Source organism: Oryctolagus cuniculus, chromosome 2 (assembly GCF_051225735.1).
Source record: "Oryctolagus cuniculus isolate XC-2025 breed Fujian yellow rabbit chromosome 2, ASM5122573v1, whole genome shotgun sequence".
In the NCBI taxonomy this organism is placed as follows: Eukaryota; Metazoa; Chordata; class Mammalia; order Lagomorpha; family Leporidae; genus Oryctolagus; species Oryctolagus cuniculus.
The window spans coordinates 107,434,379-107,450,227 of NC_142868.1; the positions used below are offsets into that span (position 1 = coordinate 107,434,379).

At 49.7% G+C, this 15,849-nt stretch overlaps 1 protein-coding gene and 1 pseudogene across 2 annotated transcripts in view; one reads left to right on the forward strand and one right to left on the reverse strand.

Moving 5' to 3' along the window:
• Positions 1 to 1,076: 1,076 nt before the first annotated feature.
• LOC127489651 (poly(rC)-binding protein 2 pseudogene) lies at positions 1,077 to 2,141 on the reverse strand (annotated as a pseudogene).
• Positions 2,142 to 9,976: 7,835 nt separating this feature from the next.
• The window catches only part of UXS1 (UDP-glucuronate decarboxylase 1), a 99,320-nt gene continuing 93,447 nt past the window's right edge, over positions 9,977 to 15,849 (forward strand). For both annotated transcript variants that reach the window (XM_051834846.3, XM_051834855.3), the window contains exon 1: positions 9,977 to 10,182. In XM_051834846.3, the coding sequence (XP_051690806.1) occupies positions 10,089 to 10,182 (94 nt within the window). In that variant the 5' untranslated portion in view covers positions 9,977 to 10,088. The remainder of the gene's footprint in view (positions 10,183 to 15,849) is intronic.

A 15,849-nucleotide genomic window follows, 5' to 3' on the forward strand; every position in this document is an offset into this window, starting at 1 on the left:
AAGGAAGCAGGTGGTGGCCCAAGTCGTTGGGTTCCCTGCCACCCATATAGGAGACCTGGATTGAGTTCCTGGCTCCTGACTTTAGTTTGGCTCAGCTTCAGCTGCTATGGGCATTTGGGGCATAAACCAGCAGATGGGAGATTCTTTCTCACTCTCTCTCTCTCTCTCTCTCTCTCTCTCTCCCTTCTCTCTCTCTCTCTCTCCTTGCATTTCCCCAAACATTATAAACATGTCCAACTTAGCTGATATTGTACTCCACATACTCTATCTCCATCAGATGAAGCACATATTAGCAGATTGCATTTCAGGTTGCATTGAATTCATATTTTCTCAACCTCTGAAAATATTCTCACCCATAGTTTTTCCTCACAGATTATAGAGGCTAATTCTCCAGTTCCCTCAAGTTCACCACTAACTTTCCAAAATAAAAAACAGTCGAGCAGTGTCAGTAAAATTTATTAATTCATCAAGAACCAAGAGGAAAACACATTTTCCCTCTTTTTAAGTTGACTGTTGATGGGGTTTCCAAAATCATTGACTCTATAAGTAACTATTTCTCACCAAAAGGATAATAGTTTTAAACAAGTGTGTTACATCTAGATATATTTCTTTGGCTACTGCAACAAAATATTATTTACTTAATTTACTATTGATAAATGATTATCCTTGCTTAGCTAACAAATGAGTTACTTACAAATTTACTTTGTAGTTTCCTTTTCATTTTGTGAAAAAAAAATCTGCTAAGTGAGATGATCTGTTTTAGATGTTCAGCTTTTTCTGCTGTTACGTTCCTGTGAATTGGGAATATTGCTGTGGGTGCTTAGCCTGATAATGCCAAGCTATGCAAGAATTCATTCATGCAACTATGGTGTCACTGCATAATGAGAACAATTGTTTGAATTCTTTTTTTTAAAGGAATTAAAATGCTTCTAATTAAAAAATCACGAGTGAATGATAAAGTGTGTAGAAGCTGCAAATTTACAAACTAAAACTCGGAATTGCTGACTGCTCAGAACTACACAGATGGATCATGGATGGTGAAAAGCAGAAAAGGATTATGGATGAATCTGCATTGTTCAGCTGCTCCCCATGCCACCCGTCTCCAAGGAGAGCCTGACATAGATTAGAGACTCAGCCTGGCTAATGCTGGCAACAGATCCAGTGATGATAACCTGCCTATCAGTAGATCTTTCTACTTGGCTTGCAATTTTGATCCATGCCACAGACATCTGACCGCTGTCATTGATTTTGCTGCCTTGACACTGAATTATGCAGCCAATTAAATCATTTAGAATGGTGAGTTCATGAGAAGTAGTCTGAGCAGATGCACCCAGACCTGCCTAATAGCCTTTAACCTCTGGAGAGCTGGATTCAGTGCCACTGAATCCGGTGTTGTCATGGGTCATGGGAAAATGAGACCGTTGCATTGCCAACTGGTGCAGCTTGGTCAACTCCAGAGGTGGTCCCTCCACGTCAGGGTTGAGGCACATGGACGGGGTAGTGTGGGAAAAGCTTGCACTGTCACTGCCTGTGCTGTACCTGTCCTGACCACCTACAAAAAGGACTGGAGAACTTGATGGCTTGGGCTGGTACAGGTTGGTCACGTCCTTCGGGGGGGGACTCCAACATGACCACACATATCCGTTTGACACACTCAATGATGGATTGCAGGATGCCAGCAATAGTGATGGCCTACTCAGTTGAGGTGGGGAGCACATCCCCTGCCACCTGCACCTGATCCCCTTTTCGTATTTCCTTGATCTTGCAACCACATTTTCCAATGAGAGAGCCACACTGACTGGCAGGAACCGCCAGCCTCAGGGTAACCGGAGGTCTACTGGCAGCTGTGTTATTGGTCATAGAGCTGCTGAGGTCCTCTTCCAGTTTGTCAAAGATCATAGTCAGTGCCTTGAAGATGGCATTAGTGGGGCCAAAGTGATAATGCTCTCAAGACAGTTCCCTTCTGAGATGTTGATACGTGCACCGCTCTCTTGTGCATCTTCGTAACAGATTTTTCTGTCTGATGATGATACTGACATCTTCCTTGCCATGAATAAGTAGCCGCATGGTGACAGTGACATTTAATCCACCTTCTATCACATGGTATCCATGCCAACCAGTGCTCTTGGGAGCTAGACTTTGAGTGGTCAAGTCTTTGGTCACTGGTGGGGGTGAAGCCAAAACTCCATGTGCCAGGCAATTGAAGGGAAAAGGGGAGCAGGTGGGAAGGGGATGGGTGGGAGGCAGTGTTAGGGGAGAATAGGGGCAGGCAAGAAGGCAAGAGGGGCACCCACGGGCAGGCAGAGGATGACACACAGATGGGAGAGGGGGTGGAGGAGAAGGAGGAAGAAGGAGGAAAGAAAGAAGGAAAGGGAGGGTGGAGTGGAGGGCGGGCAGGAGAGGGCACAGGCTGCTGCCTCTGCTGGTCTCAGCTGTTTGTCCTCCAATCCAATAAAATGATCCAGAGTCTAAGGTTCCTTAAAAACATGACACAAAGGGGAGCATGTTTGGCCCAGCAGTTAAAATACCAGGTAAGAAATTCACATCCCCAGCTGCTCCACTTCTGATCCAGCTCTCTGCTGTGGCCTGGGAAAGCAGTGGAAGATGGCCCAAGTCCTTGGGCCCCTGCACCCACATAGCCCTGGCAGTTGTGGCCATCTGGGGAGTAAACCAGTGGATGGAAGATCTCTCTCTCTCTCTCTCCCTCCCTCCCTCCCTCATTCTGTAACTCTTTCAAATAAATAAAATAAATCTTTAAAAAAAAAAAAGAAATTCACATCCCATATTGGAGTAACTATGTTTGATTCTTGGCTCAGGTTCCCAATTCCAGTTTCCTACGAATGCTGAGCCTGGGATTCAGTGGTGATAGCCCAAGTAAATGGGTTCCTGCCACTCACGTGGGAGATCTGGATTGAGCTCCCAACACCCAGCACCCAGCTCTGCCCTTGGTCCAGCCCTAGCTGTTGTAAGCATTTGGGGAATGAACCAGCAGATGGGAGCTCTCTCTGCTTCTCAAATAAATAAATTTTTTTTTTAAAGCATGACACATGATGTCTACTTCTTGTGTTTTTCTCATTTTAACCTAGTGAATATGTACTAATAATACAAATGTCACACACAGTGTTGCAATTGAAATTGTGGTGCATTATGGCTGTGTGACACTATTTGTAGTGTGTGGAGCAACAAGGTAAAGGATAAGGGTGTCACACAGAGTCTGGTGCATCTGCACAACTCTCATCTTTGCAGCACAAAAGCAATTGAATGGGTGAATGGGATTATGTTCCGGTAAAACTCGATGGACACATACACGTGAGTTTTAGATATTTTTCATGTCACAAAATATTATTTTCCTTTGATTTAATGTTTTAAGCATTTAAAATGTAAAACCATTCTTAGATTGCAGGCCATACAAAAATAGGCAGCCACAGGCTGTAGCTTGTTGCCACCTGTATGGTGACCCTAGAACTCAGGACCATGTTTCCCACCTGGAGGGGGAATTCCATCTTGCACAAGAAAGAAGCAGGGCTGCATGTGTCAGTTACAATGACTAGCTTTCTCTGCCCAGTCCACCTGCACTGTTGTTGCAGCATCTGTGCCAGGCTCTGTCCCTGAGATTGCTCCTACTGCCAGAACCCTCCCTGGACAATGGGAGTGGGTGCCCGTGACAGACAGGAACACCTGCTGTTTGCAGACAGCAAACCAGACTCTCATCCTGATCAGGCTCAAGATGACACTGTAAACCAAGTACTTTCTAGGGAGGGAATTGGATTTGCCTACAAAGACATTTTTATCAGTAAGTTTGGGAGAGGAAGGTAAGACCATTAAGGTAGGGAGTTATTAGGGAAGATAAACTGCACTGCACAGAAACAGAAATAAACAGCAAATCTAGCATTGGGTTGGGATGGGAGGTGGGAGAAGGGATGAGAAAATGAGAGAAGAAAAGGGGTGTGTGTGTATCTGTGTGTGTGTACACAAGGGTACCTCAAAAAGTGGGAAAATGGAATGTACACAGACTTTTTAAGTGCATGCATGGCTTTTCAAAATGCATATTTTCCAGGTATCATGCAAAAAAGTTTTGTGCCCAGATTTTTTCCATACCAAAGTAAACTCATATTTTAATTTTGCTTTTCCATGACATTTTTGCAGGCTTGTGTGTGTATGTGTAGGGAAAAAAGCCCATACAGACACTATTCCTAGTGATGAGGTGATCAGATTCTTAATTCGCACTGCTATCCATGTTCACTGGAACTGAACAATTTAGCAACTGGAAGGCAGATGGTGGGAGTCAGGTTTCACACCTTTTGTGTGAGGAGCTAGCAGGGGAGGAGGCCAGAATGATCCATGTGTCAATAGATTATAGTTGGAGACATCAAGGGGAAGTCCTGTTGACAGCCTCAGATGGGCACCTCTAGGAATATGTATTCATTAACATGTGTATACACATAGATTAAGAAAGCACACACACATTTCTATGTTCTGTCAGCCACAAAGGCCTAGAATAATGATATCCCTGTTGTGTCAGCACGTCTAGTTCCAGACTTTGGTTTCCAATACCCTTTTCCAACAAAAAGAACCAGGAATCCTTGGAGAAAATGATTGAATCTAAATGTAGGGCAAGAAATATAAAAGATGAGCTTGGAATATTTTGCAGTGTAAGAAAGAAGAAAATGCCAAAAATGAAGGAGGGGGCATTTAGCCAAATTGTAAGCCACCAGTTAGGATTTCCCCATCCCATGCTAGAGTTTATGGCTTCAATTCCTGGTTCCAGCTCCAGATTCCAGCTTCCCATCAACGCTGATCATTGGAGACAGCTGGTAGTGGCTTAAGTAACTGTGTTCTTGCTACCCACGTAGGAGACCTGGATTATGTTCCTGGTTCCCAGCTTCAGCCCAACCCAGCCCCGGTCATTGTGGGCATTTGGGAAGTGAACCAAATAATGGGAGCTTGCTCTCTCTCTTTCTCTCTCTCTCTCTTGCTCTCGCTCTTTCTCTCTTTTTCTCTATCCATCTGTCTCTCTAAAAATAAATAATGTTTAAAAAAAGAAAATATAAGACACCTCACAATGACAGGAGGGTATCAAAGGGGCACAGGAGCCGAGTGAAAGAGCTCCCAATAACATAAGGTAGAATAATTTGAGCAAAAAAGTAAATTAAGTAGTAGTATATTCAAAGTATAAAATAACTATCCATGAGTTCATACTGATATAAAGGAAGGATTGCATAAATTAACAAAGGCAGACAACACAGCCCTGTGCAGAATTGCTAATATTTTATGTAGTTCCTCCACCCTCAAAGAGGAAGACCCTAGCTCCCCACCCATCAGTGTGGGCTGTGCCCAGCTGACTTCCTTCCAAAGAGCACCATTACAGAAAGGGTGGGGAAAATAACTTTACAGGGGAGAAAGCTGGTAAACACTGCCTCAGCTGAACTTGACCAGATCAAGGCTAACATTAATAGTCACGAATCTTGTGGATAATGTGAACTCTTGACACAAATGACGAAAACTCCATATGGATGCAAGCTGTTAACAATAGAGAGAAACTGGTATTGGGTATATGAGAACTTCTCACACCATCTTCTCAAATTTTCTATAAAACTGTCCTTTAGAAAAAATCCACTAGAAAATAGCTCAGGAACAGGCATGTTAGATTTGCAATTTCAATTTATTTGTACCATGGTATTAAACCCGTCTGTCTCTCCAAATCCCGTGGTAAGTTATAGTGTACTCACTTTCTTCCTGGGGTGAAGGGAGGGAGGTACTAAAGCAATAGGGCAGCGATAGCCCTTGACTGAGACCCGGGGAATGGAGTAACAGCCTCTAGAGAGGAACTCCAGGGAAGGATGCATGGCCACTCAGCACCAGGAAGATGGCTCTGACCACAGAGAAGAGGTGCAGCTTCAGGTCAGGCCGCTCAGAAGTAGACCAGCAAGCAGGCTTTCTTTGGCACATTTCTTATGGGAAGATTTATTATTCAACAGGGCTTAGATAGGAAAATTATTCTAGGTATTTTAAACAAAGCATTCAAGCCAGGGGTTTGGTTCCAAAGACATTGGCAGGGTTTAGAAGCTGGGATTCTGGAAGTGTGGAAGGAAAGACGGACTCTCCAGAGACCAGAAGCCAGGAATGCCTGTGGACAGTCAGCTCTGATCAGCCCAGAAGGGAGACCTTGACTGCAGTGGGATCTCTGAAAAGATGCTGCCTCCCTCAGGGGGCTGCTGGGGTCCAGAATCATTTTACCTCTGCTGCTGCCGCAGGCGATGCCAACAACTGCCAGCAACCACTGGCAACAGCCACGATGGGAGAGCCAGTTGCAGAAGCACCTTTCTTTTATTCATTGATCTTCCGCCAGGGCCTCCGCTTGGCCAAACCCAACAGGAAATCTGAAGAAGCAGTGTGCACACTTGTAGCTCCAGCAGAGCCCAGAACACAGTCCAGAAGTACAGACGGAGCCCAAGAGGCTACCTGTGAGAAGCCTGCAAAACCCTTTGAGAGGAGCGCAATGGATGTCTGCTGTGCACCAAGCCTCCGCGCCTTTCAGGATCTTTCCTTTGCACCATGCCTTAGGTCCTCTCTTCTTGTTCTCTGCTCACCACACAAAGACACCTTAGATAGCTCTTTCCTACTGAGGCCATTGCTCAATATGTGTGAATCAAAATACATCCTTTCTGTTTCAGCTCTGCAAGGTCTCCCTCTCCCTCCCCCTCTCCCTCTTTCCTTCTCTTCTCCCAGTATCCTCACCTGAAAGCAGAAGTATGCTGATTAAAAAAAAAAAATCCCTGATTTGTAGCCACTGCTCCTTTCCATGGTGTAAACACTCCCACAGGAAGAGCTGGAGCAATTAGCTCTGTGAGCCTATGCCAGCTGGACAGGCCATGACAAGCCCTACTGCATGGCCTGACGGCACGTTTCCCTCTTGTGAAATTCCTTTGCCATTCTTCCAGCTCCAGTGTGGACTCACCACACTGCACCATGAATGCCAGCCACTTCTGCCCCAAGCCGTGCTCTCCTACAGAAAAATATGTCCTCAGTAGGCGAAAAGGGTGCCTTGAAATCCCAGTCTAACGCTCACAGCTACATGACTGGTAAGCCTGGACACTTGCCAATGTTCAGAGCTGCAGTTTCTCCGCAATGCAAATTAGTATTAAGGAACAAAACACAGAGGTCCCTCGAAACACTCAAACATAGAACTATCACATGGTCCTGCAGTTCCATTTCCAAAAAATCAAAACAGAGTTTCAAACAGATATTTGTACACTTAAATTCATAGCAGCAATATTCACAATAGCCAAGAGGTGAGAGCAACCCATGTGCTCATCGATTAACAAATGGATAAAGGAACTGTGCACATAACCACAACGGAATACTACTCGGCCTTAAAAAGAGGACATCTTGTCATTTGTGACAGCATGGATAGACATAGAGGACATCATGCTAAGTGAAATAAATCAGACATGAGAAGACAAATGTATGTTGGATCTAAAAATGCTGAACTCATAGAAGCAGAGAGCAGAATGGCAGTTAGTGATATGGGGAAAGGAAGATCAGAGAAATACTGGTCAACAGAGTCTACATTTCAGTTGGGAGGAAGAAGTTCAAGAGAGCCATTGTACAACATGGTGATTAGAATAATAGCAAGGTGTTCTAACTGTGAACATTCCCAACCAAAAAACACAACAAGCTGTGAATTCCTGGACATGTGAATTACTTCCATTTTCACAAAGCATTGTGTTGTACACTACAAATATATACAATTTTTAGTTCTTAGTTTCAAAATGAATAAATTTTAAAAAGATTAAAGGGGGTTAAAAAATAAAGCCGCCACAGCAACCCTACCCCTCAGTGCTCTTTCCTACCAGAGTTCAGTGAGATAGTATATGAAAGTGCCTCGCATAACAGCCCAGGGCACATTGTAGATGCTTCATAAATATTAGTGTTCTCTCCTCCTTAGGCTTTTCACATTCTAGGAGAGGAGCCATAATATGATTCATTTAAAAATTGCCCTACGTGGCAGGAACACTGCCTGATCACCAGTAATTGCTCAAAAATATGGTTGTTCACAGATCCATGGGAAAAATGAGGGGCTGATGGCAAGGGCGAGATGGAGGCTGGGACAGGAGCCCGCAGCCTGTTAGGAAGGTGGGGGTGGGGGATGGGCTGGGAAGAGACAAGACAGGCCAAGGTCCAACACATTCTAGAAGGGCTTAGAGGGCCTCCACCATCTCCTTTTGCCCAGGCCTATTTGACTCCACTGGGTGCACACAGCTCTTGCACTGTGCTTTGCTCCCTGATTCTGGCTGTGGCTGAGCTGGAATTCAAAGTCTTCTGGGTGGCAGTAGTGACAGCAGCAGCTACATCAGCTGCAGGTGTTAATGACATTTCCACAGACTTAATCTAACGGGACAGGAGAAGTTGGCCATAGTAGCTAGCAGTAGAAAAAAGGCTCAATTAGGAAGGTTGGGTTTAAGGCTTTTTGTACAGAAATGGCAAATATCCCACAGTTTCTGGTGTGCTTGAATGTATATCTATTAACTTACAACCTAATAGCTTGACATCTGCCTACAGGCTTCAAATCTCATTATGCCTGTAGAGTAGGTGTTCACAAAATAATATTCACTTCTGCTCCTCATCTGTAACCTAAAAACCATAGCTTCAGAGAGTGGGAGGACCTCAGAATTACTCTTTTAAAAAAAATGGATCTAACCCAAATCCAGAACGCCAGTGATAAGGGAGCGCAGACACAGACAAAATCGATCTGTTCCCGATGGTGTGCTCCGGGGTCCGGCCCCTCTGTGACCCCAGGCCTCTGACCTCCACGCCAGGTGCTCTGTCACTCACCCTGGACGTCAGAGGCGGGCAGCTGGGCTTCTGGAAGACTCTCCCGCTGGTGAGCAGCACAGACAGCAGCAACGTGGCTGCAGACTGGCTCTGCCCTGGGCAGAAGTGCCCAGTTTGTCTCAGTCAGTGGTTCTCCAGGCGTTGACAGGGAGGGTGGGAGGGACCAGAGCCCCAGCATTCCTGCTGCACGGTTTGAAGGACTTAACGTAGGACCAGCTTTACTGCTGGCTGTAAGCATTTTCCTTGGAGGTTTGTAATACACAACGGTTCTTCCATTGCTGAGTCTGGCAAAATCCTGCCAGATTTCTCTCTGCGACTAGAGACCAGGATTTGTGGCTTGTGGCTCCCAGCTGCTTTATGGGGTCTCCTTGGGGGGGGGGGGAGGGCTGGCTTGTGGTGGCCCTGTCCGTCTCTTGCCCAAGGGTCCAGCGCCCCGCCCCCCGCCCGCCCGCGGATCTCTGGACACAAGTCCATTCCAAAAATGTTGACTGAAGGAAGAAACTCAGGTAATCGGGGGAACCAGTCCAGCACCGCCATTCACCCCTTAACTAGCCTGCACAATTTCATCTTCCCCTTCTCTTTCCTTGGGTTATCCTCATTTCCATGCTTAGCATTACTTTTCTCGTAATTAAGTTAAACGGTCCTCCTCCGAAGACGCCGTCGCAGCTTGGTGACAGAGCCGGCTGCGGGTTTCGACTTTGGGGGAATCTGCGGTTTCCAGACACCAAGCAAACAGAGAAGCAGTCAGCGCTCAAAGGGAGGCGATCAAAGACACGGCCAAATACAGGATAAATAAGTGTTTCCTTTTACGGCAACACTCCAGCGCCCACCGCGTGCCGCCCGCCCTGCCAGCGCGGGGACCACTCTCCGGGCCTCCGCCCCGCGCGCCTCAGCGCTCCGGGAAAACACGTTCGAACGCGCATGCGCCACGCCCAGCTCGCCGGGCCCGCCCCTCCCGCCACATTCTTCGAAAAACCAATGCTCGAGCGGCAGCCCCTGCGCCTGCGGGGAAGAAGAGATGGGAAGGGGAGTGGCGAGGGGGCGGGACGTGGAAGGCGAAGGCGGAGCGCCTTTGGGGGCGGGTCGGCGCGTGCGCACTGGAATCCCGGGCAGGAAGCTCCGCGCTCGGGGGCGGGGTCGCGCGGGCGGCGGGGGGCGGGGCTCTCCCGGGCCGCCGCCGCCGCCGCCGCGGCGCATTGTGCAGCCAGGCGGCCCCCGCGCGGCACGGCCCTGGACCGGCGCGGCGCCCGGGGATGGTGAGCAAGGCGCTCCTGCGCCTCGTGTCAGCCGTCAACCGCAGGAGGATGAAGCTGCTGCTGGGCATCGCCTTGCTCGCCTACGTCGCCTGTGAGTGCGCGCCCGCTGCCGGGCGAGGGAGCCCCATTCATTCCCCGGCGCCTCGGCGGGGTCGGGGTGGCGGACTGTGAGCGGGGAGCGGCCCGGGTCGCCCTGCAGCGCGGTGTCCCGCCCCGACCCGGACGGGACCCTCGCTTCCTGCTCTGGCCCCGTTCCGCTCTGGCGGCGAAGCAGCCGGCCAACTTGGTCGCAGCCCCGGACCGGTTAGGCCCGGCGCGGACCTCGGGCGGCCGGCGGAGGGGGCCCTGGCCCCCGGGGCGCGGTGACCGCCCGGCGTCCTCAGCCGACCCCCGCGGTGCCCAGCCCGGCCGCGCTGTCCACGTCCGAGGGTCCGGGCCGGCGATGCCGGAGCGAGCCGCGCGGGGACACCCCTGGGGACACCCGCGGCCGCGCACGGCGCTGGCTCCGTGGGATAAAAATACCGTTGCCGTTGGCAGAGTCCCCGCTTCGCCTGTTTGCTCCGCAGGAAAATTACTCAGCGTTTAACTCTTGGGGAGCCGAGCGTTGGCAGCCCCCGCGGCCGCGCCCGGGTGTCCGGTGGTGCCAGGTGTCCCCCGGGGCGCGGTGGGGCGTGCGCTCCCGGCGTCTGCGGTCACCCCCTGCGCGCTGCCTGGAGACACTGCCCTGCAGTGGGCCACTTTGCGGGCGGGTGATGGACCCTCTGCTTTAAAGGGAGCCAAAAGCCTTGTTGTTGTTGTTGTTATTGTTGAGCATGTATCGGATAGGGATATGTTTGAGTCGCGCTGTCAGTACTTCTGCTGTTAGTACGTACGGAAATCGGACTAGAAGTAGCACGCGTGGAGAGACGGCCCCTGGAATCCCAGCACCCAGACAGGCACACACACGCTGAGAGATGGAGTACACCTGCTGACTGGTGGGGTTCCTTAATCCAGAGGTGCCTGGGGACCCGGGAGAGGGACTCCCGCTGCCCTCTGGTTGGACAAGTGTGAGGACACCCATCCGGCTGGCCACAGCCCTGCTGTCCAGGAAGGTGGGGACCGGGAAGCTCAGGGCTCCCGGTTGCCTGCAGAGGTTGGAGGCCTGGGATAGGTATGAGATGGAAGTAGTTTTTGCAAGCAGAGAAAAGCTAGTCTGCAATCTGTCTTAGAGAGCTGAGCCCCGAGAGGAGAGACCAGCTAAAGTTAAATCCTTATGATTAGGACAGTAATAATACCCAAGTTTGGTGAGTGCTTAACTGTGTACGGCCTGCATGCTACTAAGAATTAGTGAATTATCTTGATCCTGGGAAATAGGCTCTGTGATTATATTTCCAATTTGGAGGTGTGGAAAGTAAGGCCAAGTGTGCGATTAGAAACTGCCTGCATGATTACACAGAGGGAAAGCCCACTGGGGCCTGGGAGCTGGAGCTGGAACCCAGGTCTTTGCACAGCAGATTCAGTGTTGATTTGCGGGCGGGGGTGGGGGTGGGTTCTGGAGTTAGATGCAGGGGTTTAGAAATAATGAGGGAATTACGGGCTGTGGGAAGTTTCTCACCATTCATTCACAGGATGCCTTACCAAGGCCTCCTTGTTGTCTGTCACTAAAGCTTGGCTCCCGGGGACACCATGAGATGTAAAAACACCTGGTGTCCCCTCCTTAGACCACACAATCTAGCACAGTGGGTGGGGACAATAAGGAGTTGTCCTGTCCTGGCAAACCCTGCAGGGCTCCATGGCTCTCAGACTTGAGCTGGCCTCAGAATCGCCTAAGGGTTTTTCTTTTTTTTTAAACACATTGCTGGCTTCCACCTCATGTTTGTGATTCAGTAGGTCTGAGGTGTGGTGAGAGAATTTGCATTTCCCATGGGTTCCCCTCTGATGCTCTTGCGGTGGTCTGGGAAGCCCACTCTGAGAAACTGGCCAAGAAAGTGAGGTGGGCATGAATTGGATAATCACCAAAGAAAGGGAACTTACAGGTGGTGTGAGTGCTGGGAGGGTGTGACATGTCCCAGCAGTCAGAGGACTTACAGGTGGTGTGAGTGCTGGGAGGGTGTGACATGTCCCAGCCATCAGGGGTCAAGGCTGGGGTGTGAGTGCTGGGAGGGTGTATATGTCCCAGCAGTCAGGGAACTTATAGGTGGTGTGAGTGCTGGGAGGGTGTACATGTCCCAGCAGTCAGGGGTCAAGGCTGGGGTGTGAGTGCTGGGAGGGTGTACATGTCCCAGCAGTCAGGGGACTTACAGGTGGTGTGAGTGCTGGGAGGGTGTACATGTCCCAGCAGTCAGGGGTCAAGGCTGGGGTGTGAGTGCTGGGAGGGTGTGACATGTCCCAGCAGTCAGGGGACTTACAGGTGGTGTGAGTGCTGGGAGGGTGTGACATGTCCCAGCCATCAGGGGTCAAGGCTGTGGTGTGAGTGCTGGGAGGGTGTGGCATGTCCCAGCCATCAGGGGTCAAGGCTGGGGTGTGAGTGCTGGGAGGGTGTACATGTCCCAGCAGTCAGGGGACTTACAGGTGGTGTGAGTGCTGGGAGGGTGTGACATGTCCCAGCAGTCAGGGGTCAAGGCTGGGGTGTGACTGCTGGGAGGGTGTGACATGTCTGAGCAGTCAGGGGTCAAGGCTTCAGCCAAGGAAGGAAGGGAGGGAAAGAGTTAACAGGAAAGCACAAGAGGGACTGTATCCAGAAGATCAGCATGTGCAGAGGCCCTGTGGCAGCCAAGAACAGGGGCCATTCCAGGAGTGTAAAGAAGAGTAGTTTCCTTGAAGTGTGAAAACAGAAATAACAGTGATGAAGCTGTCCAGGCAAACGGGGGCCAGAGCAGGCAGGCCTGGGAGGCCTCTGTGCAGCTTGGGACCAGGGTAATTCAGTGGTCGTGAAGTCTGAGCTGCTTTGCGGAACAAACTTCACAGGGCTCTGATCAATGCCATACAGGGATGCTAAGAATCCCGATCAACAAGGACACCTGTGCTTGCTAATCTCTGCCTGCCTTCTCCAGTGCTCCCAGATGAAACACACTGTCCCTGTCTGTCTCTCTTCCAGAAAGGCCCTGCATGTCCCTCCAGCAGAACTCCAGATCAGTGAATCTTTCTCCTTCCACCTCCTAGAACTTTCTCAACACCTTTGTTGTCCACATGGCCGTCTCCCTTCTTGTTCTCATAGAACCGACTCTTCTGCACCAGGCCTTGGGGGTGACCACCTGCTGGCCTGCATTGCACTGGAGTTCTTTTCCAAGTCTGTTTTTCTTTTTTTTTTTTTTTTTTTTTTGACAGGCAGAGTGGACAGTGAGAGAGAGAGAGAGACAGAGAGAAAGGTCTTCCTTTGCCGTTGGTTCACCCTCCAATGGCCGCCGCGGCCGGCGCGCTGCGGCCGGCGCACCGCACCGATCCGATGGCAGGAGCCAGGAGCCAGGTGCTTATCCTGGTCTCCCATGGGGTGCAGGGCCCAAGCACTTGGGCCATCCTCCACTGCACTCCCGGGCCACAGCAGAGGGCTGGCCTGGAAGAGGGGCAACCGGGACAGAATCCGGCGCCCCCACCGGGACTAGAACCCGGTGTGCCGGCGCCGCTAGGCGGAGGATTAGCCTAGTGAGCCGCGGCGCCGGCCCTCAAGTCTGTTTTTCTTAATCAATGGAATTCCCAGTCCTTGAGCACAGGGATGGTGCCTGAGTGTTTCAGCCCTTGTAGCGGTTAAAGCAGTGTCATCAGCTCATCCCAGGAGCATAGTACCTGCCCACTGGGTTGTAGCAAAATCCTGCCAGTCCTACTAGGTCACTCCTGAGACTCAGCTTGAGTTACCTTCAGTTTTTGTTTTTATTTTACTTTTCAGCATTCATATTGTTTAAAAAGTTAGGCAATCTTCGTGGGGTTTGCAGTGGAAGAGCCCCTGCAAGGTTTGCTAGGGCATGACGAGTGCTGCCACCGTTTCCCCCACCCAGAAGCAAGTGCCTCATTCTGGCCCCTTACTTTGATGTCTGTCTGTTCCGCTGAATCATAGGCTTCCTGGCTTTCAGTTGTAGATGTCACGTACCCAGTGACTGTTCTTTGGAGGACGATTGTTTATTCTCTTCCCTCTCCTCTCATCCACTCACCCTTCCCCCTCTCATGCATGTAGTGTGATTTTGAGATCATCAACAATTAGTGTTGGCTTATATGACTCTCTAAATGCTGTTCATGGTGAGCCTTGTACATTACTCTTTGTTCTCCCTGGAAGCTAACACTCGGCTGATTTTGTTATTCGCTTCGCTGTCTGTGCACTGTGACTGATCCAGCTCCATAGCCTTTGCCGGTTGTCCGTGTCTTTGCCATGGATGCTCGGAAGTGTCAGGACGTTAGCCATGTGCACCTGACACAGGGATCCCGGCGTAGTCTACCAGCTGTGTATGCCTGGCAGCCTCGGCCCTGCCCCCTGCTTGCCACAGGGCTCCGGTTCTGACTTGATCTCTTCCTTATTTCACTCCCTGATTTGGATCTGATTGGAGGTCAATGCTGAGACTTTGTCCATAAGTGACTTTTCTGCCTTCACACTTGCTGATACTGTGAAATTCTAGAAAAATGATCCCTCCAGAATTTTTAAGGTATTGTTCCATCCCTTGCTGGCTTCTCATATTGCTAAGGAGTTTCAAGCCAGACCCTTCCTTTAATTTTTTTTTCTAAAGGTATATTTATTTATTTGAAAGTGAGTTAGAGAGAGAGAGAGGGAGAGACAGAGAGAGACAGATCTTCCATCCGCTGGCTCACTCCCCAGATGGCCTCAATAGCCAGGAGCTTCTTCTAGGTCTCCCACAAGGGTGGTAGGGGTCCAAGCACTCAGGCCATCCTCTGCCACTTTTCCCAGGCCATTAGCAGAGAGCTGGATCAGAAGTGGAGCAGCCTGGACACAAACCAGCGCCCATATGGGATGTTGGCATTTCAAGTGGCAGCTTTAACTGTTAAGCCATAATGCTGGCCCCAAGCCAGACCCTTTCTTTCTGGAAGGTTGTTGGGTCTTCTTTTTGCCTGTAGCAGTCATTGTGCACTACACATTTCCGGTCCGCTCCGCCCTGCCTACTGCTAGGACTGTCTTCCTCTCCCCTGTGCCTGGTGGCCTTATGTAGTGGCTGCACAGTGGTCTGCCTGGGAGCTGTGCAGAGCGCTTGCTTCACTTCTGGGCCCCAGATTTAGCTGTGAGAGTGAAGTTGCTTCTGGAGTTTTCTCTACCTCTGGATTAATAACTTGCAACATTCAAGATGATGGTGCTCAGTTTCTGCCCTTGACATAAACTTGAACACTGAATCTCTGGTTTGAAGCCTCTGAGGGTTTCTGGGTTGCTGGCTGCTGCAGCTTAATGAAGCCACCTCACTGGTACATGGCCAGTGCTCAGATAGCCAAGGTGTGCAGCCTTGGAGTACTTTGTCCAGGTGCCAGAGATTGGAGCCCTGACGATCCAGGGGCATCTTCACTTGTGGGGATTTTCTTCAGTTATTCTTTGGTTACTTTGTAGTACTGCCTTGGTCAGTATTTTAGTTTTATTTCCAATCTTTCGGTATTTTAAAGTTTAGCTTTACTTCTTGGAATATTTTTCCTCTTTGTATTTATACTCTGCTAATGATTTTATAAGTTATTTCCCCCATCATTTTTCATTTGTAAGAGTTCTGTTCTCTTTTATTTATTTATTTATTTATTTATTTTTTTGACAGGCAGAGTGGACAGTGAGAGAGAGAGACAGAGAGAAAGGTCTTCCTTT